The 24,060-nt window shown below is 38.8% G+C and overlaps 3 protein-coding genes and 1 long non-coding RNA gene across 8 annotated transcripts; 1 reads left to right on the plus strand and 3 right to left on the minus strand.

Moving 5' to 3' along the window:
- Positions 1 to 332: 332 nt before the first annotated feature.
- On the plus strand, positions 333 to 10,068 carry LOC113741234 (ATPase 10, plasma membrane-type-like). 4 transcript variants are annotated; one of them, XM_027268727.2, is made up of 22 exons: positions 333 to 771; positions 1,427 to 1,501; positions 1,591 to 1,710; positions 2,100 to 2,198; positions 2,335 to 2,472; positions 2,919 to 3,053; positions 3,143 to 3,322; positions 3,697 to 3,903; positions 4,090 to 4,209; positions 4,768 to 4,887; positions 5,000 to 5,122; positions 5,341 to 5,445; positions 5,604 to 5,748; positions 6,001 to 6,162; positions 7,057 to 7,295; positions 7,551 to 7,583; positions 7,695 to 7,776; positions 8,442 to 8,602; positions 8,824 to 8,997; positions 9,088 to 9,270; positions 9,389 to 9,552; positions 9,696 to 10,068. In XM_027268727.2, the coding sequence occupies exons 2-22, from the start codon at positions 1,436 to 1,438 to the stop codon at positions 9,790 to 9,792; spliced, it is 2,853 nt and encodes a 950-aa protein (XP_027124528.2). In that variant the 5' UTR covers positions 333 to 771; positions 1,427 to 1,435; the 3' UTR covers positions 9,793 to 10,068. The 4 variants fall into 4 exon arrangements, with proteins under 4 accessions (XP_027124528.2, XP_027124529.2, XP_027124527.2 ...); XM_027268728.2 differs by having other exon boundaries at positions 333 to 680; XM_027268726.2 differs by having other exon boundaries at positions 333 to 606.
- A 348-nt stretch (positions 10,069 to 10,416) lies between these two features.
- On the minus strand, positions 10,417 to 11,628 carry LOC113742371 (uncharacterized mitochondrial protein AtMg00810-like). Its single transcript, XM_027270209.2, has one exon. The coding sequence runs from the start codon at positions 11,626 to 11,628 to the stop codon at positions 10,417 to 10,419; it is 1,212 nt and encodes a 403-aa protein (XP_027126010.2).
- Positions 11,629 to 13,615: 1,987 nt separating this feature from the next.
- LOC140005837 (uncharacterized) lies at positions 13,616 to 14,518 on the minus strand. Its single transcript, XR_011813386.1, has 2 exons — positions 14,082 to 14,518; positions 13,616 to 13,995 (listed from the first exon to the last, which is right to left on the minus strand). It is a non-coding gene; the product is annotated as an uncharacterized lncRNA (long non-coding RNA).
- A 796-nt stretch (positions 14,519 to 15,314) lies between these two features.
- On the minus strand, positions 15,315 to 19,215 carry LOC113741978 (triacylglycerol lipase OBL1-like). 2 transcript variants are annotated; one of them, XM_027269651.2, is made up of 5 exons: positions 18,361 to 19,215; positions 17,510 to 17,754; positions 17,377 to 17,410; positions 16,341 to 17,116; positions 15,315 to 15,905 (listed from the first exon to the last, which is right to left on the minus strand). In XM_027269651.2, exons 1-5 carry the CDS (start codon positions 18,734 to 18,736, stop codon positions 15,651 to 15,653), a joined length of 1,686 nt encoding a protein of 561 aa, XP_027125452.1. In that variant the 5' UTR covers positions 18,737 to 19,215; the 3' UTR covers positions 15,315 to 15,650. The 2 variants fall into 2 exon arrangements, with proteins under 2 accessions (XP_027125452.1, XP_027125453.1); XM_027269652.2 differs by having other exon boundaries at positions 17,510 to 17,864; positions 18,361 to 18,656.
- Positions 19,216 to 24,060: the final 4,845 nt, after the last annotated feature.

Consider the following 24,060-nt stretch of genomic DNA (forward strand, 5'->3'; position numbering starts at 1 on the left):
GATGTGAAAAAAAAAAAAAAAAAAAAGTCATCCAAAATTGTCCGCTTAATAAATTAGCTGAGCTGTCCTCCGGAAAGCGTCTGCTGGTCGTGCGTCTTACAAGTAAGTTACTTGCGACTTACAACCACCGAACTACCTTTCAATCAAAACAAAACAAACGTGTTGACTTGGCGGGAGATCTGAGATAACGGAGCCGAAAATTGTAAGAAGACCGTTAGGTTTGAAAGTCCTGCAGATTTGACTGTCAGTTAAAATACCTGCCCTTCTTCCTCTCCTCCTCAATTCTGAATTTCAGTCCATTTTGAACCTTCCTTCCTTGTGAATTTTTTCTTTTGGGGCCCCCCTTCAATCTCCATCATCATTTTCTCTTTGTCCTCAAACCTCCTGCTGTATAGGGTGCTACCAGATCATCAGCGCCTGCTGCTTCTACGCTAGCACACTACTGAGGCCCTTTATAGTTTATAGCTCCACCCATCCTTCCGTCCATTCAAATTCCCCCAACTGATTATTGTCCTAATCCCACTACAATTCAGTGAACATCTCATTACTTACTTGAGGAGGACCGACCCCTTCTGCTATCTTTTGGAGGCAGCAAAAATACAAAAAGTAAATGCATCTGCATAACGGAAGTCCTCCATCTATGTTTTAGTCTGTTCTCTGTCATGTTCGCTGTGCTCTGTGTATGTTCAATCTTGAATGATTAAGTTGTCTTTGGGCCTACCTAGTAGACATGGCAATGAAAAATCACTTCCTGAATCATTATTTATTTCGGTAAATTATCTTCTTCTGTTCCGGGACATTTAGACAAATCTTGCTGAGATCCTATTATATGCCTGATATCTATCTCCTTTGAATTGAAATCTACAAGGGTGTCATTGCAGTTGCCTCTTTTTGCATTTAAAGGTTTAGGCCTGTTCAAGCCCCCATAGCTTCAAGTTTCAAGCGTCAGCATTGGAAAATTATATCATAGTCTGTTTTTCACTTTTCTAAGTGATGAACTTCCTGTAGGGAAAAATTGTCATTCTTTTCCCATCCTAATCGCTTCCACAGCCAATCAACTTCTTTATGTACTTTCTCATCTGACAGCCTGGACATTTAGAGCAAATGTCCCCAGCATATCAAGATCCTAATAATTCATAAGTTCGAATTTTTAGGGTAGTGTGGACTGTGGAGGATATGATGTGAATACAGCTACTGGCTGATATATATGTCTATAGATTTTAAAGGAACAATTTTGGTTTATGATGTATTGCTCTAGAGGTTCAAAGGAATTTTAGAGACATGCTGCTCATTTATCTCCTCTGATGTAACTGGCATTTGTTATTTGCCATCACATTTCCAACTAAAAACAAAATTTCACGTTTAGATTTCATCATTGAAAAATTTAAACCAAGATTCCATTTTTGTTTCTTGTTTTTGGCCCTAGACTTGAAACATGGCAGAAGATATGAATAAACCATTGCTAGCTCCTGAAAAGTTTAGTAGAGATGGAATTGATCTGGTAAGCTTTTACAACATTATCATTCAAGTTTAACATCAGAAAACTTCTGCTCAAGGCGTATGATATCACCGTCTATATGGCTTCAACAGGAACACATACCACTGGAAGAAGTGTTTGAACAACTGAGAACTTCACAAGCTGGACTTTCATCCGAAGATGCAGAAGTTCGATTGCAGATATTTGGCCCAAATAAACTTGAAGAGAAGCGGGTAAGTTTCCCATTCATAAAAGTAGATTATTAGTCAACAGTCCAATGAAAGAAAGAGTGCCATCATTAATTTCGCAGCACTAAAATACAAGGTTCTGCCGATTTGCTTAAATGGGCATCACCATACTCCTGTAGAAAGCTCATATTGATGACATGCTTTCTTTGCAAAGATGAGGGTGTTCAGGGTGGAACAGGCGCAGAAAAGCAACCAGTGAATAGATACTTCTGATTATATATTCCTAATGATGTGCTATGTTCTAATACAGTTTACACTGCATCGTACTTTAATTATTGCAGCACACTTGTGAAGCTCTCTGCTCATGGATTTCATTAGATCTTGCATATTCTTGTAGTTCGTTTGTCTTCTCAAAAGTTGTTTTCGGTCTCCAGGAAAATAAGATTTTGAAGTTTCTTAGTTTCATGTGGAATCCCTTGTCATGGGTCATGGAAGCTGCAGCGGTGATGGCAATTGTTCTTGCTAATGGTGGAGTGAGTTTAATGAACCTTTTCATTTCCTTTCTCACTATTCGTGTCAATTAATCGTCTGGAATGCATCATTTACTGGGCTTTTATTTTCTTCCTTGTACCGGTCTCTTAACGTGTAAAAAAAAATGGTGCACTTCAGGGGGAGGGTCCTGACTGGCAAGACTTTTTGGGGATTATTTGCCTGTTGCTGATAAATTCAACAATTAGCTTTATTGAGGAAAACAATGCTGGAAATGCTGCTGCAGCCCTTATGGCACGTTTAGCTCCAAAATCTAAGGTTTGTATTTTCAATACTCCTCTGAAAATCAGCACCATCCTCTAAATTTATTTGACTAATAACTAACTCCGTTCCAGTCAACTGACCAAGGACTCGAACATTGTCCAGAAACTCAAAGAGGCTTCTGCTTCCTGGAGTGTTCAATCTTCACGAGAGATGAATAAGGATGCAAGTTTATCACAGAAGAGAAAAATCAATCGGACCTCATTCTTAACATGTCACCGCAATCTTTTGTTTTATTCATGCATGATGCATCTGTTAGATACACAAAAATGATAAAAGTCATTCATTTTGCGTTTCACAGACTGACTGATAAACCGCTCATTTTTCCCTTTCTAGTTCTAATACAACTTTCCAAGATTCAAGCTGAGTCTATTCAAACATTACCTTCGTCTTTATTTGAAAAGATACGTACTAAAACATCAAACGGTGGTCTTCTTCTGCAGGTCCTAAGAGATGGAATATGGCAAGAGCAAGATGCAGCTATTCTAGTACCAGGAGATATTATTAGCATTAAGCTTGGAGACATCATCCCTGCAGATGCTCGCCTACTCGAGGGAGACCCCTTAAAAATTGACCAGGTAACTTAATTTGAATATTACTTGCCAAATTCATGTAAAAGAATTAAAGAATTCCTCGACATGGGGCAAAATCATGGATTTATCTGCAGTCAGCTCTTACTGGAGAATCCCTACCTGTCACCAAGCGGACAGGTGATGAAGTTTATTCTGGATCTACTTGTAAACAAGGAGAAGTTGAAGCTGTAGTAATAGCTACAGGGGTTCACTCCTTTTTCGGCAAAGCTGCACATCTAGTTGACTCGACTGAAGTTGTTGGTCATTTCCAGAAGGTGACTAATTTATACTTCACAGAAATAGTTTAGCTTTACCCTATTTCCAAAACTAAATCACATAGATACTGAATAGAATAGGTAGATTGAACTTTAGGAGTCTCTGATCATGTCTGATATTGTATTTATTGGTGAATTTGCTCTTTTGGTTTGATTAGCTACAAACATACTGAAGTCAGTAAATTGCTTCTTCCTTCCCTTGTATACCAATGTTTATCCTTTTATGGTAAAAATAGACTTCCACGACAGGAGGCCCTGTCTCTAATCCATAATCAGGGCCCGGAAACGTTATTACTAAAATTTTCAAGTTCTCAGTCGAATTGAAGTCTGTTTAGGATTGGAACTTTGAAGAAAGGGACATCTCTTTGCCGCAGGTCCTTACAGCAATTGGGAACTTCTGCATTTGCTCTATAGCTGTAGGAATGATACTGGAAATCATTGTCATGTTCCCAGTACAGCACCGCTCGTACAGAAGTGGAATCAACAACCTTCTTGTGCTTTTAATTGGAGGAATACCAATAGCTATGCCAACAGTTTTATCTGTAACACTTGCAATTGGTTCTCATCGTCTCTCTCAACAGGTATAACTCTTATGCAAATTCTGGAACTAGCAGGAGTGTTATGGTTGTGTTTTATTTCTTGAAAAGTAATTAATGTGAATGGCAAATGCTTACAAGATAGGTTTGATCAGTCGGACCATGTAGTCAGCAATGTAGTTCTCATTTCTTTTTGTGTTCCTTTCTTATCCCTTTCATTCATCTCTTCAGGGTGCCATTACAAAGAGGATGACAGCAATTGAAGAGATGGCTGGAATGGATGTTCTTTGCAGTGATAAAACAGGAACACTTACTCTGAATCGCCTCACTGTTGATCGGAACCTCATTGAGGTACAAAAGCAGCTTGACTGACTTCATATTTGTCAATACAAACATGTTGCTTTTTGCTAGGTAGGGATTTAATTGGCTTATACTTTGGAACATTGGTCAGCTAATACCTCAGAAAACCAGAAATGAAACATTTGTCAGTTTGGACTCGAAACTTTGGAGTAGGATATAAGCATTCTGAACTTTCCAGTTTCTGGCTTTTAGCCTGACACCAGACTCACTTTTGTTGTGCTAGCAAGTTCCTAATGGAGAGAAAAGAGCTCTTAGAAGTGTCTTTCACTCCATATATTCATTCTCTTAAGATCTAAAGCTTTTGAACAGTTCTCTATTTGACGTGCATCTATGTGATGCATGATCGATGCAAGTTATATCATGATTCCTTCTTAAATGGTTTCTGATCTTAATCAATCTTCTGCAGCGTCCAGGTTCCTAATCACTACTAATGTAAACAATTAGTCAATCTGATGTCTGTTTACTTGGGTCAACCGAAATTCTTATAGGCATATAAGATCGTTTTGTCGTTTCCTGTGCTCAGAAAATGTAAATTTCCTATTCTAACAGGTATTTAACAATGATATGGACAAAGACATGGTCATCCTCCTTGCCGCAAGAGCAGCAAGAATCGAAAATCAAGATGCAATTGATGCAGCAATTGTTAACATGCTTGGAGATCCAAAGGAGGTAGACTCAAAAACTAGATTCACAGAGTTTCATTATTCTCCTTTACATTTAAGTACCATGATACATAAGGAGGAAGATACTTGCGTTGAACTGAATCTGGCTTCTGCTACAGGCCCGAGCTAATATCAAGGAAGTGCATTTCCTTCCATTCAATCCTGTAGATAAGCGTACAGCAATCACATACATCGACATTGATGGCAATTGGTACAAAGCCACAAAAGGAGCGCCTGAACAGGTAGCGATCTCTTTTGGAAAAACCATGTCTAAATATAGCTTGCCAGAAGGCATTTGAACTTAACGGCTGAAGGAGGATTTAGAAACTTTATTCTTGCAGACACATATTCCAAAAAAAAAAAAAAAAAAGTGGAATATAGAATTTGATTTTATTAGGAAATGGAACGGGGCATAATATTTCATTCAGACTAACATTCTTGTCGTTCCATGAAACTTCAGATATTGAATTTGTGCCAAGAGAAAATAAAAATAGAGAGGCAGGTGAATACCATTATTGACAAGTTTGCTGAGAGGGGATTGCGCTCTCTTGCAGTTGCCTATCAGGTAAAATTTTAGCTCAGGTAAATGAGGTATAAGCCATTTAAACTTAAGCAGTGAATAGAATTAGACAGAATTAAACAAACTTTAAAATTCAAATGACCTACTTTGTCTGGCAGGGGCTGTACGCTAATGCATTTCTGAACATCTGAACATCATTTCAGGAAGTTCCGGAAAAATCGAAGGAGAGTCCTGGAGGGCCTTGGGTATTCTGTGGGCTGCTGCCCTTGTTCGATCCTCCTAGGCACGACAGCGCTGAAACCATCCGCAGAGCACTTAATCTTGGGGTTTGTGTTAAGATGATCACAGGTAACATGGTCTATCTGTGGTCTGGATAATCTTCAGAATGAAAATTAAGTGAGAGTCATAGAAAGATAATCATTGAAAGCCTACGGGTTGTCTAAAATTTTCTACTTGAGCTACACATATGAGCACTTCATTATAACTTATAATCCTGGCAGATATATTCAATGAATGTGAACTCATCAACGACTGGTGCTATTTCCTAGATATTTCAAAGGGATACGTAAAGGATTTTTTGGCTCTTTTCTACTGAAACAGGAGATCAGTTGGCGATTGCAAAGGAGACTGGTCGACGGCTTGGCATGGGTACAAATATGTACCCTTCTTCCTCATTGTTGGGTCGTGATAGGGATGAGAATGAAGCTCTTCCAGTTGAAGAGCTCATTGAAAAAGCTGATGGCTTTGCTGGTGTATTCCCTGGTAATTAAATCAGAAGCCGCCCCTGGTATTGTTGCATTTTATGTGCTTCAGATGGTATCCTCTTTCTAACTACTAGAAAATTTTTTTCTTTAATCTGTTATTTAGATATGATGAAACCAAAGACTCGATTTCAACCACGAAGAGATTAAATTTCAAGAATTGTATCTTAGATTGGGTAAAGAAAGGGTGATTACATGAGCTAACTAAACTTTTTATAGCTGCCAAAGCGCATCCAAAAGAAAGAATGCTCTTGATCACTTTACATTCATAGGTTCTGGACTTTTGCTGACAGCAACTCTTTCTTTCTGCTGATCAATCTCCGAAGTGCGCAGTTCTGAATTCAGATCAGTTTAGTTTGCAATACTTATTTGGCATAGATAGCTTAACCTTTTGCACCAAAAAAAAAAGCTCCAAGGTGTAATTTTCAGTTGGGTCCTCCAGCTCAAGTAGATTTACATGTATCAACTGAAAATTTCTGATAGGAATACCATCAGAAATTAGAAGAAAATTGGCAGTCTGATAGTATTCTCAGGTGCAAAAACTATAAAATTCTCAAAAAATGACAGAAAATTGTGGCTATAAACTGAACTGTCGCGTTGATCAGAATTTTTTAGTTTTTGTATCTGAGAATAAATGCACATTGCGGCTATCCTACGTGAACTTCTATGTCTGTCTCATCTATTTTTTAGAGTTTCGTGTTTATTTCCAATTCGCATAACATGATGATTTTGAAATCATCATTTGTTAGAAACTGTTTCGTTCTTTTAATGGAACTTATTTTACTACTGGTTCTGCACGGTACACGTCTGTGGCAGCACTTTGCGACTATTGTTTTCTGTCTCCACTCTCCACCTTCTTGTGTCCTGATTCATTTTTCTGAAATATAATTGTCAGAACACAAGTATGAGATTGTTAAAATACTACAAGAGAAGAAGCATGTATGTGGAATGACTGGAGATGGTGTAAATGATGCACCTGCGCTTAAAAAGGCAGACATTGGCATAGCAGTTTCTGATTCTACGGATGCTGCTAGGGGCGCTGCTGATCTTGTCTTGACAGAACCCGGTTTAAGCGTGATCATCAGTGCTGTTTTAACTAGCAGGTCTATATTCCAAAGAATGAAGAATTATACAGTTAAGTCCCATTTCCTACAGAAATGAACCGATTGTTCATAGATTAGTACTGCTCGTCTTTCTCAATTAGTAAAAGAAATTTTCAGATATCTTGTCTATTTTATATCCAGGCCCAATGTGAATGGGCACAGAAGAATGGGACACTTAAAGACATCATTTTGTTAGTGTCACGTCTCAATGCTAGGGTCTCTGTTTCTTTTCATCCATGAAAATGCTCTCCCTGAAATAAATGCTAATCTATGATGATGTATGCAGATATATGCTGTCTCCATAACTATCCGTATTGTGGTAAGCTTGGCAATCAATTAACAACATCTCATTTCTTGAACCATCTGAATTCATATTTACATTTCCTGTAATAAATGACAAATCTAAGTGACATTTTATGTTTTTCTGCAGCTTGGTTTCACGCTTCTAACATTGATATGGAAATATGACTTCCCTCCATTCATGGTTCTGATAATAGCTATACTGAATGACGGTAATGGCATATGATTTGTTACTTCGCTTTCAATCAACAGAAAGTTGAATTTTGTCACCTCCAGTTAGCATGAAGCAGACAATGTCTGTCGATGTTTAGAATAAGCTGCAAGTTGAAAGAAGAGCACATAAGTGTATTTGGCTGTGCTGATTGTATAGGATGATTTATTTGATCGTCTGCAATGAATCTTTACCAAATATCTGTCTACTTCACTATACCTTTTAGCATCTTTTCATTTAAGATATTTTTAATGTTCCAAGTGCATGTTCTTGATTGTACCTTAGAAGGAACAGTAATGTGAAATAGGTTTTTCTTCTTCAAATGCTATAGCTGTATAACAACTGATTCTTTTCATATTACTAGTAGGCATCTGATTTTGTTCATTTCCACTTCCAGCCAGATAATAGGAAAAGGTTTGGAAGATTGAAAAGTTCTCCACCATGGTAAATTGTAAATCATCTGAAAGCTTTTCTTAAGATCTAACAGTTTACTGCATGTTGAGGGTAAATAATTAGATCAATGTGAATTGTGAAGAAGTTTATATTTCCTCGCTGCTTCTTAACCTCAGCTGATTTAGTCACTCGTAACAGTGGAACACCGCATTCAATGGTAATTTATGCAGAATCATGCCCAATCATGTTTTTTTTTTTTTTTCCCTCCAACAGGTACCATAATGACTATATCACAGGATCGGGTGAGACCATCTCCCATACCAGATAGTTGGAAGCTCAATGAGATTTTTGCGACTGGCATTGTCATTGGAACTTATCTTGCTATAGTCACTGTACTATTTTACTGGACCGTAATCAGTACCGACTTTTTTGAGGTGCTAATGCTTTCCCTATTGTTTTCAGTTGGATATTCACGTCTCAGTCACATGACGTCTCACGTCATTTGATTGAGGCTTTGGAAATGGAATTAGGATGAACTGTCCGTATTAGTTTGGATTAGGCTTCCGTATTCAATGTTGATCCACACACACTTGTCTACCATTGCATCAAAACTTCTTAAATTCTACCTTCGTTTTTTTTGGTTTTTGACCTGCAGACTCACTTCCATGTGAAGTCTTTATCCGGCAACACTGAAGAAATATCATCAGCCATCTACCTACAAGTTAGTATCATCAGCCAAGCGCTCATTTTTGTTACCCGCAGTCAGGGTTGGTCATTTCTAGAGAGGCCTGGGACTCTATTGATGTGTGCATTTGTGGTGGCTCAACTGGTAAGAATTACCAAAAGCAGCTTCAGATTCTGTTTCATGTTTCTTCACATAGAAATTCATAGCAGTCCCTTTATTCCTCTCCTTCTATAGGTTGCTACGCTGATTTCGGTGTATGCCCATATTAGCTTTGCTGCCATTAGAGGCATCGGTTGGCGTTGGGCGGGTGTGATATGGTTATACAGTCTAGTGTTTTATGTTCCCCTGGACGTGATCAAATTCACCGTACGCTATGCTTTGAGTGGAGATGCCTGGAATCTGGTCTTCGACAGGAAGGTTTGTGCAATTTCTTGTTTCATGTTAAATTTATCAACTTCTCACTTCTTGTGGATGCATATGAATAGCCAGCTCCTCCTGATTCGTCCATTTCTAAATCAATTTCTGGGATGAGCAGACAGCTTTCACATCTAAGAAGGATTATGGAAAGGAAGACAGAGAGGCCAAGTGGGTGGTTTCACAGAGGACATTGCATGGCTATAACTCCGGGGAGTTTGATTCCAGTGGAAAGAGATCATCTTTGATTGCTGAACAAGCAAGGCGGCGTGCTGAAATAGCCAGGTGTTTGGACTTTCTCAACAAGCTACTTTTCCCCTTTTTCTCGTAGATTTTCCTGTCAGATGATTTACTATAATGGCTTACGAATCCTCATCTTTCAAAATTGCTTCTTAAAGAAGGCTGACACAGACTCCTCATACTTGCAGACTTGGAGAATTGCATACTTTCAGGGGACATATGGAATCAGTTGCAAGGCTTAAAAATTTGAATCTCAGCAACATCCGTTCATCCCATACTGTTTGACATGAAAACCTTGTGAGACAATCTTTGCTGCGGTGACAGTGATGCCAAAGTTACTGGAAATGCAGCTGATAAAGGGTTATAGAATCATGTTCAAGATTCCGACCTCAAGGATACCTTTCTCATATTATTCGTGTTTTTCACATCTACTTTCTTCCCTTTCTTCTATAGTTTTGGAAGTATTTCGTCATTGTACGCCATACATTCTTTCGTAGAAGACAGTGACATCCATTTTCACAGAACAACCGACGAGCAAATAAACAGTTTTTCCAGGCTAAACAGGTGTTTTGCGCATACCGCTGACAAAATTTGAGTAAATTGACTGGAATCGGATGCGGTTCCTCTTCCTGGTCCTTTCTATTAAATAAGAATTCATGTACAATCTATTTTTGGTAAACCCCTATATATACTTGATTGATTGACCTAATATACAGCTATGGTAACTGATTTTCTATTCTAGGTAAGAAATATATACAGATTTTAGCCATGATGTCTGTCATAATCTGCCATAATCTTTCCCATAACCTCTGCCATATAATTTGCCATAATCTTTCCCATAATATCTGCCACAATCTTTCCCATAACCTCTGCCACAATCTCTGCCATTGATACCATTGATATCCCCCCTCAAATTGATGTTGGCTGATCAACAAGCATCAATTTATCAACAAGAAAGTGATGACGATTTTTGGAGAGAGCTTTAGTAAACACATCCGCAATCTGGAGATCAGTGGGGATATGCGGAAGAGAGATGACCTGAGCATCATATGATTCACGAATAGAGTGACAATCCACTTCAATGTGTTTGGTACGCTCGTGAAATACTAGATTAGCCGCAATTTGAATTGCACTAGTGTTGTCGGCATGAAGCGGTGTAGACCCTTTTTGAGGAAACCCGAGCTCACCTAACAATCCACGGAGCCAAACAATTTCAGAGCATGGAGAAGACATAGCACGATACTCAGACTCCGTAGAAGACTTAGACGCCCTGTCTTGCTTCTTGCTTTTCCAGGAAACGAGAGAAGTACCAAGGAACATGCACCAACCAGTAACTGAACGTCTAGTATCAGAGCAACCAGTCCAATCAGCATTACTATATGCAATCAGGCGAATAGGAGAGTTTGCTGGAAAGAAAAGACCACGAGAAGAAGTGCCTTTCAAATAGCGAACAATGCGGCGAACAGCTGCCAAATGAAGGTGCCGAGGTGCTTGCATAAACTGACTAACTTGTTGAACAGCAAAAGAGATATCAGGACGAGTAATAGTCAGGTAGTTTAGACTACCCACCAGCTGTCGATATAAAGACGGATCAGAGATAAGATCACCTTCATCATGACGATACTTAACATTCACTTCCAAAGGGGTATCAACGGATCGACCATCTTGAAGACCAGCCAAAGCAATTAACTCCCGAATGTATTTGTGCTGAGTTAAGAAAATACCGGTGGAACTAGAATATACCTCAAGACCTAAAAAATACTGTAAAGAACCCAGGTCCTTCATATGGAAACAACGTTGAAGATAGTCTTGAAGTTGAGAAATCAATGCATAATCAGTCCCGGTAATAACAATATCATCAACATATACAAGAAGTATGACAATGCCTTTAGATGTCTTGCAAAGAAACAAAGAGGAATCATACTGGATTTGGACAAAGGAGAAACCAAGAAGTGTGGAACGAAATTTATCAAACCAAGCACGTGGAGCTTGTTTCAAACCATAGAGTGATCGTTTCAACTTACAAACATCACCTGAAGGTGTGGAGAATAACCCTGGTGGTGGAGTCATATAAATGTCTTCTTTCAGATCTCCATGTAAAAAGGCATTCTTAACGTCCATCTGTCACAGTGACCATCCCTTAGAAGCAGCAATGGCAAGAACAAGTCGTACCGTAGTCATCTTTGCTACAGGAGCAAATGTCTCCTCATAATTGATTCAATATTCCTGTCGATTACCAAGGGCCACCAATCTCGCTTTATGTCTATCAAGCGTTCCATCGGACCGTAGTTTAATGGAATAGACCCATTTACAGCCAATGGGTTTTACACCAGTAGGACAAGGTACGATGTCCCAAGTATGATTCTCCAAAAGAGCTTGAAGTTCTTCGTCCATAGCTTTTACCCAACATGCATGTTTAGTTGCTTGAGAATAAGAGGAATGTACTGCAGTGTCAACTAAAGCGGTAGAGAAACCATACCTATCAGGAGGTTTGCTGATACGGGAAGATCGTCGCAGAGTCACAGAATCATCAGAAGTGGTAGGCAGTGGAGCAGGATCGGGAAGGATTTCTACTGATGGAGGTCGTCGACGTTGATAGACAATGCCAGGTCTAAATCGTTGAATTGGTGGAGAGATATCATCAAAGCTAGGAAGAACAACATTGTTGGAAGGAAAAGTGTGCTGCGAAAAATAGTACTCATGCTCAAAGAAAATGACATGTCGAGAGACACGCAAACGATTAGCAACAGCATCATAACATAAGAATCCTTTTTGAGTGGTGCTATATCCCATAAAGGCACACCGAACTGACTGAGCTGCAAGCTTGTGGCGCTCATGAGGTGGTAGGTGAACAAAACAAACACAACCAAATGTGTGTAGCATGTGATAATTAGGATGTACACCAAAAAGACGATAATAAGGAGAATCAAAACCCAATTGTTGAGAAGGCAATCGATTAATCAAATACACAGCAGTTGACAAAGCTTCAACCCAAAATCTAGGGGGTACAGAAGATTGCAAGAGTAATGTTCGAACCATATCCAACAAATGGCGGTTTTTGCGTTCAGCCACCCCATTTTGTTGAGGGGTATAAGGACATGATCTCTGAGATACAATCCCTTTGCGTTGCAAGTAGGCTTGGAAGTCATGTGACACATATTCCCCACCATTATCAGACCGTAAGATCTTAATACAAGTGGAAAATTGTGTCTCAATGTAAGCCACAAAGGTTTGAAAAATAGTAAACACCTCAGCTTTAGTGCGCAGGAAATATATCCATGTGAACCGACTATAGTCATCAATGAATGTCACAAAGTATTTATACTGCGCATGTGAAATGACAGGAGTAATACCCCAAACATCACTATGTATTATCTCAAAGCATGCACTAGCACAACCAACAGAAGTAGGAAAAGGTAACATCTTACTCTTCCCCAATTTACACACAGAACAATCAAGAGATGATGCATGAGCAAAACCTTGATCTTTAGCACCAAGAAAACCACGCTTTATTAAATCAGATAAAATGACATTATTTGGATGACCCAATCGTCTATGCCAAATTTCAGCCTTATTGTCAACAATCATAGAGGCTAAAGATAAAGTTCTAGGAACAGTAAATTGCAATGGAAATAATCTTCCCACTCTAGGCCCCTTCGCGATTACCTTCCCCGACATCTGGTCCTGCACAAGACAACCACCACGAGAGAAATGTACATCACAATGATTCTCCACTAGCTGTCCAACAGAGATTAAATTAGTAGACAACTTAGGAGCAACAAATACATGGCGAAAAGAATGTCCAATATCACCAATAGCTGTAATTGGAAGATTACTACCATTAGCAATCTGAATATTTTGGCAACCAGTATATGGCCGCAAATTTTGTAAAAAATCAGATGAACCAGTCATATGATTGGTCGCTCCTGAGTCGATAAGCCAAGTAGATGAAGCTGGCTTACCTTGACCTTGAAGTCCAAGGGCAGAAAATGCAGTAAGAATCATCTGTGGGACCATTTCTGGGGTCAGAACAGTCTGGCTGGTGGTAGATGTAGGACCAATAACAGGAGCATCTGGAACAGTAGCTTGAAAAGCTTGGGCTCGCCTGTTTTCCGGACGTGTAGGACATTCCTTGAGAATATGTCCACTTTGCTTACAGTAACTGCAGAATTTCTTACCACAATTGCGAGCAATATGGCCAAACTCCTTGCAGCTGTAGCACTGCATTTGTCCCTTTCCTCTATTCCTTCCTTGTGCAGCATAAGCAACATTGACAACCTCTGATGTCCCACCAGCTGCACTTAGAATTGACTGTGTAGCCAATCTTTGTTCTTCCCGTAACAATTCACCAACACACACATCCAAAGAAGGAACTGGATTTCGATTCAGCAATCCACCCCGAGCAGTCTCAAATTCTGGTCTCAGTTTCATCAAAAACTGATCACGCATGCTAACTTGATGAACTTTTTGAAAGCTTGCTAAGGCCTCCTTAGGTATCTCAAAGTAGATGATATCAGAATATTCACCCCACAGATTTAGAAATGCAGAATAATATTGCTCAATAGAGAGATTACCTTGACTGAACTTACTGATATCAAGTTCAAGCTGAAATCGTCTTGCAGTGTTGTGTTGATGATATATGCGTTTCAGAAAATTTCATATCTCCTTTGCAGTATTAAATGAACGTAAGCTGTTCACCATATGAGGTTCAATGGATGCTAAAATCCATGAAATAATTCGTGAATCATTTGATTCCCATTGACTTATTTCTTTCTCAGTTCCAGAAGCAGTAGAAGACCCATCAATGTGACCCCAAAGCTCCTTCCCTTTCAGAAACATTCTGAACTGAAATTCCCATGTTGCATAATTCTTCCCTGTAAGTCTGATACCCAAAGTCTCTGCAGATTGTCTTCCAAAAGAATTCTCAGCAGCCATTCTTAACAAAACTCAAATGCAAATCCGAAATCACAGATTGATAAACTAAGAAATATCAAAACCAGAATGTTGATTAGAAATCAACCCAAAAAGCTATAGAAAAAAAATACTCAAAATATCTTATAGATTCAAAAGGTAGGCTGTGATACCATGACAAAATTTGAGTAAATTGACTGGAATCGGATGCGGTTCCTCTTCCTGGTCCTTTCTATTAAATAAGAATTCATGTACAATCTATTTTTGGTAAACCCCTATATATACTTGATTGATTGACCTAATATACAGCTATGGTAACTGATTTTCTATTCTAGGTAAGAAATATATACAGATTTTATCCATAATGTCTGTCATAATCTGCCATAATATTTCCCATAACCTCTGCCATATAATCTGCCATAATCTTTCCCATAATATCTGCCACAATCTTTCCCATAACCTCTGCCACAATCTCTGCCATTGATACCATTGATAACCGCTTGGCGCCCCAGAACCAAACAGCATTGCTGCAATGGCAACTCATCAGAAATCCGATTTGCCAGCCAGCATAATGCAACTTTTTGGCAAGCAGGAACAACTCAGCAGAGTCGTGTTCCATGTAAGCAAGCAAAACCTCTTTATCATCTTGCAGCAGCTATGGTAGCTTCTCTTAGACTTATGTTTTGGAAACAGGCTGCGGTGTATGAGCGTCTTACATAATTTGACTTGTTTGGATTGTAAGTTATTTGGGATTATTTGAGATATTTTTACTGTAGCACTTTTTATGATGTGATGTATGTGAGATAAAAAGGTAATTGGGAAGATAAAAAGGTGTATTGGAAATTGTAATGATGATGTAAGCAAATAAAACTGGGTAAATAATGCTCAATCCAAACAAACCTTTAACACACGGTGCGTAAATCCTGTTTCACACAAATTAATTGTAGCATTACAATATGTTGGGCTATTTGAATTTTACAGGCAAGCAGGGTAACGAAAGTGAGAAATTATGGCTATAAAAGAAAAACTCGATTCAGACACCATAAGATGATCTGGAATACAAGTCAAAAACCGCAACATCAAGCAACAACTCGATGGCAATACAAAACTGACATATCCTCAACTGATAAACAGTCAAAGGAAGCATTTGATTACTTGTCAAGTTTCCATTTTCTTGATGACTGCATTATTACTTATTTAAAACTTTGACAAATAATTGGAATAACAGCCTTCTATAAGGACGACATCTGGATTCTCTCCCTTCCGAGTCTTACAGAGTTAACATAGTCCAGTGGGCTGTGAGCGGAAATGCCAGGGATGACAAGTCCGACAACCCTGGCCAGTGTGGATACCCAACCTTCCTTGTACTCTGGCCCATATGCATAACCCGCCAGAAAGCTTCTAGTTAGCTCCCACATAGCGTTCAAATACTCTGGAATCAGAAATCTGATCCCAAAGTAGTTCCTGTTTGGCTCCTCATCTACTTTCTTCGATGACAAACAGAAGTGAAAGATCATCAGCCATAAAAATAACAGGAAATCAACTTTTGTTATTTCTGAAGTAAGTTTCTTCCACAGGTTTGATCATTTTAAAGATAGGGTATGGAGTGAAACAAAACCGCAAAGTTTTTAGCAAAACTTTGGGAACGTAATATGTTCTTTTAACTGTTCGGTATGCATTCTTAGCAGACAATGATACTCTTCTGATTAGTTTCACATCTTATCATCCAGACCTTGCATGTTTAAGACAAAAATGGCAGCGGCAAAGTGAATGGAAAAAAACCCATGTGAAAAGAGTCTGTAGCTCAGTGCTGGAGATATTACCTCGTAAGATACAACTTTATAACCAGTGCTACCAAACCATAGGTAGACTATACACCAATCTAGGATGTGAACACAAGAAAAATAGAATAAGAATCTTACTTGTTCGATGTAGAGGCTGTTGTAATACAGGCACGCTCCAAAATGCTTGTACAGGAAGGTTTTGTTATCATATGGCAATCTTGGAACAAGGTCATTACAGTAGACCACCCTGAAGTATTTGGGGACTGGATGATCCAGATGTGCTTCCATGAACCTTCCCAATTGCCTGTTCCCCACCCTGGGCTGTCCATATGTGTACACAGACAGCAACCTTTGCAAGACCTCCTCTTCCTTATGCAGCACTAGAACAACTGGGAATAGTATAGCCAGGGCCCCTCCTAGGCTATGCCCAGTGACAACAAATTTTGCATTTTTATGCTCTTGAAGTAAGTCCTTAAGCTTGCTTCTCACAGCATAGTAAGCAGTCTTCTCTCCCATTTGAGGAAAGAATTTCTCCTTGCTTACCTTTGCGGGCTGCTCAGAATAAAAGGACTGTTCTGATCCACCTTGCGAATCAGAATCACCAAATGACGAAGATAATTCAGAAGCAGAGGTTCTCACATCAATACCGTTCATGTTGGTAGATTTTTTGTTCATTATTCCTAGATTTTCTTGAAATGTAGATGCATTAACTCTGTTTCCCAAACCTAAAGCCTCTAAGAACCCCATGTGTACCTTTCCAAGTTTGGGGATCTCATACCAGGAATAGTCAAAATCAGTACTCCAATCATCAGCATCAAATGGCTCTGTTCCCCGGAAGCTGACTAATATCAAGTTTGCATCTTTTGGTTTATCACATAGAATGAAAACTTGAGTGGAGTTATCCTTCTGGAAATCTATCAATAGAGATAAAATTCCATATTAACAAAATGTAAGAAACAAAAATACATGTTAGGGATTTAAAATTCCCCAGAGAAGAGTGAAGCACAACGGAGGACACAGGTTTACGCATTGTAGTCTGAGGATTCTCGAAAGACTCTTTCTCTTTCAATTTTTGCCTAATATTTTTTCCTCCAATGAGCACGGAGGGAAATTGGTTAATTATCACTAATACTGTTTGATGTACATGCCACATGAGTAGCAAGTCGAGTCTCACCATTCCAGCAGTTATAGAAGTCCACGAAGTGCATCTGCTCTTCCAAAACAAAAGAAATTAATCACCATTTAAAGAATGTCTAACTATCTGTGAACTGAAAAGGAGGACATGGCATACAAGTAAAGGGGCTTACCTTCCAATGAAGATTTACAACATTCCTGACAACCAACTCATTCTCGTAGGCTAACTTGGAAGCCATAATGCATAGATCCATAAGAGTCCTGCTTCCTGTCTCTACTTCAACAACTCTTTCCAGGGATTCAGGTTCACCAACTGCTCTAGTAATTGTCTCGCTCTTGTGCAGATATATGCGTCCATCAAGATGCCCAATTGCACTAATGAAAGTCTCAGAGCCTCTATTTGGCAGCACTATCTTTCCTATTTTGTCATCGGCATTGATTAGTGAAGAACACAGCTGAACAGATAATAGCAGCACTTCTTGCAATAGCAACATAGGTAGTTCAAAATTTAGTAACGGTTCCCTTTGACTGAAACGAAAGACCAAGACAAGCATACATATCAGAACCGAACACCAAATTCACACAGCCACCTGCTCGAAGGGAAATTGCAAAAAAAAAAAAGAATATAGAATAAACTACGAACTCTTTTCAAATCCCCTAAACAATTCTTAAATCTTTAGAAGCAGAATCGCAAACTGAAAAGGGCATTATCATTTATTGAATTGAATACATATAGGGCCAATAACATTGTTTTGTAAGAGTGCAAAAAGCATATTGTCTGACAACATGCCGAGATTCAGACAGTAACGCGTACATGCAAGAGATGACAGTCAGTGCTTGTGTATGCATTCATGTTATTTCAAGATAAGGCTACATTAGAAATTTTCTGATTGAATCCTGTTTGATCATTTAGTCCAATAGGATTTATTTCAAAATGAGTGTAGATGAGTGCAACTCCAATCATGTAGGTCCGTCAAATTGCAAAGGATAAACGCAATCTTTGGGAAGAAATTAAGGACTTCACCGTGCAGGATGTTGTATAGCAAACCGAGAAAGCTGCCATTGACAGTGAAAAAGTTGAGGAAGAACTCCACGAGATAACCAGTCCATTCCATGGGTTTCCTGAAAATGCCTATGATTTTTCTGACTAAGATAGACACAAATATAACCCATCTGTGATCAGGGGTTTCTCCGTCGTCATCATCGCCATGCGCAGCGCCACCTAACTCTTCCTCAAGAACCCCTTCATCAGAACTTTCCAGAAATTTTGCACCGCTCGCTTTATCTTTCTTCATGAAGAACCGTGCTAGGTCTGGGAATCCACCGTTGTGAGGATTAACAATCAAGTACCTGAAATTTCCAGAATTGGGCTTGTTGCTGTCATCTTCGCTATTAGCCATTGGAGGCTTCGACGAGGTACAGCTAAAGAGAAGCTTCGGCTGCTAAGTTAGGAGCAGTAACAAGAGGGATACTCCAAGTCCAGGAAGCGAAAGCCGAGTAAACTGGGGAATAGACAGATGAATTAAATGCCGATCGATATGTGTGCCTGTCGGTCCCAGATAAGGCAGGGGCGGTCGCGTGTACTAGGTAGGTATAGCTGATAAAAGAGTGCAAATAAATAGTACGCGGTGCGGCGGTTAAGTTAAGGTCGGAACCTTGGAGGTAACAGGTCAACGAACGTTAGGATGATCAGAAAACGAACGTTGTGGCTGCCCGATGACAACAAAGATGATATCATGATGCTGCTTTTGTTCAATCTTCAAAACGACATCCTCCCGGTCCGTCCTAGGCAGGCTAATCTCATCCCATCCATATCCGGGTAGGAATTTCTTGGGATTCTGGGCAACAATGAATAAAAGATGGCGGGCTACCCATAACGAGTAAAGCAAATGTACCTTGCCTTGCTGATGACCCATACATAATGGCAGCAGCCAATGTACACAAGCGTTCAATCTGCATTTGCGTCAGCAAGTGCAGTTAGTGCCATGCCATGCCATGCTCGTTTGTAATCAATTATTACTAGTGAGTTACTCAACAGTTATCACCGCCAAGTTTGCTTTTACTAATACCTTAAGGAGATCCTTTTTTGAAAAAAAAAATAAAAATTTCTTCTTAAGGAGATCTATTCATTTCAGGAGAATACAAAATTTTTGGGTTAGAGGAATGTGGAGGCCAATTGTGGATTTGTCCACCTCGACAACCCCTCACCTCGGCAACCGTCTTGGGGAGCAGGACGCCTGGACTCCCTGGTGGTCAAGAGGGTGTTGGGATGGTACCGGGAGGGGCCTCCCCAGGATTCGAACCCTTGACCTTAAAGGTCTTTGGATTGAATGCCTGGTACCCATTGGACTACTGTACCATCCCAACACAGGCCAATGGGTACCAGGCATTCAATCCAAAGACCTTTAAGGTCAAGGGTTCGAATCCTGGGAAGGTCCTCCCGGTACCATCCCAACACCCTCTTGACCACCAGGGAGTCCAGGCGTCCTGCTCCCCAAGACGGTTGCCGAGATGAGGGATTGGCGAGGTGGACAAATCCACAATTGGCCTCCACAAGGAACATGTTATAATGTCCAATCTATGTTCACTTAATAATCATAGGATATGAATGCTGTTTGCTGGATTCACTTATGCTAAGTACTTTCGGTTGAATGAGGGTGCTCACAGATGTTGTAAAGATTAACACGTACTAGCATCTAGAATAAAAAACTTTCTTCTGATTTCTAGACGGTATGACGAATGTTTGTTTGTAGACGATAATCCATGACTGTTCTGCTCTCCATTGCTTTTTTGGGTTATGGATGGATGGATCCAAACAACAAACGGAATTGAAATCCATAACCAAATAACGAACGGAAACTGAAGCGAAGTGACGATTATGGCCCATTCCATATCAAATTTGAAGACAAACATAAATAACCTCCTTCTTCTTTTTGTAGTTCATTCCGCATAATAGGAACCCGAACATGGGAGTCATGACGTGACGAAATCGAAGAAGAAAAGGGGGAATTTATAACCCAAACAAGCAACAATAATAAAAGTCTATTGATTGATTGATTTGCCTTGAAAAAAAAAACTCTATTGATTTAGTATTTAATTGATCGTCCATTAATGTGATTTTGAAAGTGAAGGAAAACGGAAGGTCATGACGTGTCCCCGTGTAATGTACACAAAATGCCATAGTCCCCCCCACCCACCAATGCCATAACCTCCTTGGTCCTCAGGCTCAGCAAGCACCAATCACCACCACCGCCCAACCACCCAAAGACACACACACACTACTAACTGGTCTCTCTCTCTCTCTCTCTCTCTCTGCGTTTTGGTCCTTTGCATCACCATCACAAAAATTGTTCACTTTTTCTACAACCAGCCGCAGCAGGGAGGACTAGGAGGATGGGATAAATCTAAACTCGGGACCTGTATTTGTAATTATCAGTTAAATATGAATCATACTTCTTTCTTTTTTTTTTTTTAATCATGTGTTACTTTACAGCTCCCGTTATCCGGTTGAGCCGTGGAAAATTCCTTTTGCTTCTCCTATATGCTGCTAGTAGTCCGTACTACAGAGTCGGGAAACTGCTTTCATTTCCATTTGTTTGGATACGTCAATCAATGAGCTTTTCTGCTACTCATAGTTACTTAAAAATTTTATATTGCTACTATTAACTACGCACATTTAATACTGAGATAAGGGACATACTCCCTCCCTTTTTTTATAACTGACGTTTAAGGTTTTGCACACCAATTAAGAAAAGTTTTTCATTGTTTAAATCTATACACTACTTTCCTTTTGTACCCTCATTAATTGTCCAATTCACCCATGTTTTCTCTTACTAGAGTACTAAATGGTGCTGTTTTACTAGACCAAAAGCAATGCAAACTAACTCCCACCAAACTAGGAGTAGTAATTAAGAACCCTGTATTAGAAAAGAGAGATAAAAGGGTAAAATTGTGAAAAAATAATTAATGCTGCATGGGGATAATACAACGACAGGTAAAAGTACTTAAAAGCAAAATTCTTAAACGTCAGTTATAAAAAAAGGGAGGGAGTAACTTATAAGCCGCATCCCCTCCCTCTCCTCTGTCTCTTCTCTGTGTGTGTGTGTGGTAGTATACACTACAGCAGCACGAGTATAATTTAATGTTGAAGGTTAGATTAGATGGTAATCATCAGCTGCTGAGGAGTTTTGGGCTTTGGGCCTATCCTCTTCATTGTCTCAAACAAAATAACGCAATGAATGGAGTGCGTGTATTATATATAATGTATGTACATATAAATAGGTATTAGTACAAAAACTGACGAGGTCTTTTGTTCGAGATGGAAGAAACCATTATTATTACTTAAAGAAAGCGAAATTAGTACATACCTAATTTTGTTCATATTCTTCAAGCCAAATTTATAGAGTAGCATATATATATATATATATTTATATATATATAGCTGTTAGTTGCGTCAGCGTTTTGGACCTTTGGTTTGTTTCCTAGCTTAGCACCTTGGAAACAAAAGCAATAGTACAGTTTTTGTCGCATTATTCAGGTAAAAGTTTGGTCGCATGGAATCCTTTCGACCCAAAGTCAAATACAAATACTCCCTATCAATGTCGCTTAATTGTTTGCTTAATTTGAAAATGAAGAAATGTCTTGATACCATTTTTTTTTACCACACAAACCGAAAAAAAAAAAAAAGGTGGTTGTCTTGTCATCAACTCGTGATGATTGAGTTAGAGAACCTGATCCCTCTCTCTCTCTCTCCCTTTTTTTTTGGGGTGTTCGGTTTCCCAATATTACGTCAAATCTCTTCTAGGACCCAAGTGTGCTTGAAAAAGACAGTTAAATACGAAGCACTATAAAAATAGCAAATGCTTTCATTTAAGAAGAAATATAATATTATGATTGATTGATGGTATATGAGTAGTAATTAGAGAAGAGTAAACACACCAGCGCTGTATAAAAGTGGTCCAACAACTCTAAATCAGCCCTCGCCCCAAACACACACACATATATATATATATAAAGAGAGTAAAGGAAAAGACTAAAACTAAAGCGAATAACAAGCAAAATACGTTGGTAAAAGAAAGGAGGAATGCTGTACGAGTGCTGGATGCCGGAAACTTGTCGTCCATCGGAAGTTGGGACTCGAGAGCAACAATTGATGAATTGAGTTTAACCAGTTGGATTCCAGTTGCATGCCTCCCCTTTATCAACGTCTCCTTTTTATTCTACCCTTCATCATCATTACAACAATTCACTAGCATTACTACTCTCTTTTCTTCAATCTTGTCAACGTTAATGATAACTGATCTCACATGACCAACCACCAAGACTGATGGAGTGTTTGGATCTCAAATAATATTTCGCTTGTATCGTAAACACATTTTCTAACCCATCTTTTTATATTCTCAATCAACTTTTTATATCTCATACATCACATCACAAAAAGTGCTACAGTAATTATTTCAAATAATATCCTATCCAAACAAACCAGCCCCGTTCAAATTTTGTCTAATCATGTAAATTAGTACATAGATTGATATAATTTTGATATCATCGTGAGTAGGGGTGGCAATTCGGGTCCAATCAGGTTGGCGGGTCGGGTCAAGCCAAAAAATCTGTTGACCCGAACCCGAAAAATTTGGGTTGGCGGGTCGATCCGAAATGACCCGAAAATTAATTTTAATTTATTAATTTATCACTGTAAATTCTAATAAAATCAATTTCTCACAAAATTAATTACACCATCAAATAATAAAAATTTAAATTAATAATTTCAAATCAAATCCAAAATAAATTAAACACTGTAAAAGTGTTTTATTCCAAACCAAATATAAAATAAATTAAAACGAATTATATTATTTGTCCAAATATAATAATTTTAACTTCATACAAGGTAAATAAATTCATTTAGGATTAAGTAATTAATACCTTTGAGAAAAAAGAATGATTTAGTTTAGTTAGATAAAATAATTTAAATAATTTAAATGTTTATTAAATTATTTTTAATTTGTAAACGGGTCATATCGGGTCATATCAGGTCACCACGGGTTGACCCGAAATTGACCTGTTTTCTTTTCGGGTTCATCGGGTTCGACCCGATTCTGACCCGAACCCCCAAAACTTCAACCCAAACCCATTAATTTCGTGTTAGGTTCGTATCGTGTTTTCAAGTCGTGTCAGAAATTGCCACCCCTAATCATGAGCTTTGCATACAAATTTATATACTTTTTTATCGAACATGATTGAACAAAATTGAAACTGAGGAGGTCTCGTTTTCCGACTGATTGATATAATTAGTACAAGTTAATACCATAACTTTGATATCATCGCGAGTTTTACATTAATTCAAAACAAATTTGCGTTTTCATATCAAAATTATATACTTTTATATTGATGAATGTTAAAACCTATTACATAACCGAACAGACTGAGGAGGTCCATTTCCGATTGAGAGACATAGAGAGTCAGGTTTGGTAAATCGGACCACCACTTTATGGGAGCCATTCTCGCTTTGGTTTGTGAACGCTACGGCTGGTTGGTGGTTTGGTGACTTTGGTCCCTTCAGCCTTAAGTCCAAGCTACAAGCTGGTAGTAGCTATCAAAGCCATTGCCTTACGCCGGAGAAATCTCCACACATCTATTAAGTTCAATCGAAGACTTTTTTTAATTATTACTTACTATGTTAAAAAACTCTCATCATGATCTAAAAGCCATAGACAGAAAAAGAAGG

Source organism: Coffea arabica, chromosome 4e, assembly GCF_036785885.1.
Source record: "Coffea arabica cultivar ET-39 chromosome 4e, Coffea Arabica ET-39 HiFi, whole genome shotgun sequence".
Taxonomy (NCBI): domain Eukaryota; kingdom Viridiplantae; phylum Streptophyta; class Magnoliopsida; order Gentianales; family Rubiaceae; genus Coffea; species Coffea arabica.

Coding starts and splice junctions, on each gene's coding strand:
- LOC113741234 (XM_027268727.2), top strand. CDS start 1,436: ATGGCAGAAGATATGAATAAACCATTGCTAGCTCCTGAAAAGTTTAGT. Junction 1,711..2,099: donor ATAAACTTGAAGAGAAGCGG/GTAAGTTTCCCA, acceptor TTCGGTCTCCAG/GAAAATAAGATTTTGAAGTT. Junction 8,998..9,087: donor CATTTGTGGTGGCTCAACTG/GTAAGAATTACC, acceptor CTCCTTCTATAG/GTTGCTACGCTGATTTCGGT.
- LOC113742371 (XM_027270209.2), bottom strand. CDS start 11,628: ATGGACGTTAAGAATGCCTTTTTACATGGAGATCTGAAAGAAGACATT.
- LOC113741978 (XM_027269651.2), bottom strand. CDS start 18,736: ATGGCTAATAGCGAAGATGACAGCAACAAGCCCAATTCTGGAAATTTC. Junction 17,755..18,360: donor GCTATACAACATCCTGCACG/GTGAAGTCCTTA, acceptor ATGACAAAATAG/GAAAGATAGTGCTGCCAAAT. Junction 15,906..16,340: donor ACAGCCTCTACATCGAACAA/GTAAGATTCTTA, acceptor TTGTCATCGAAG/AAAGTAGATGAGGAGCCAAA.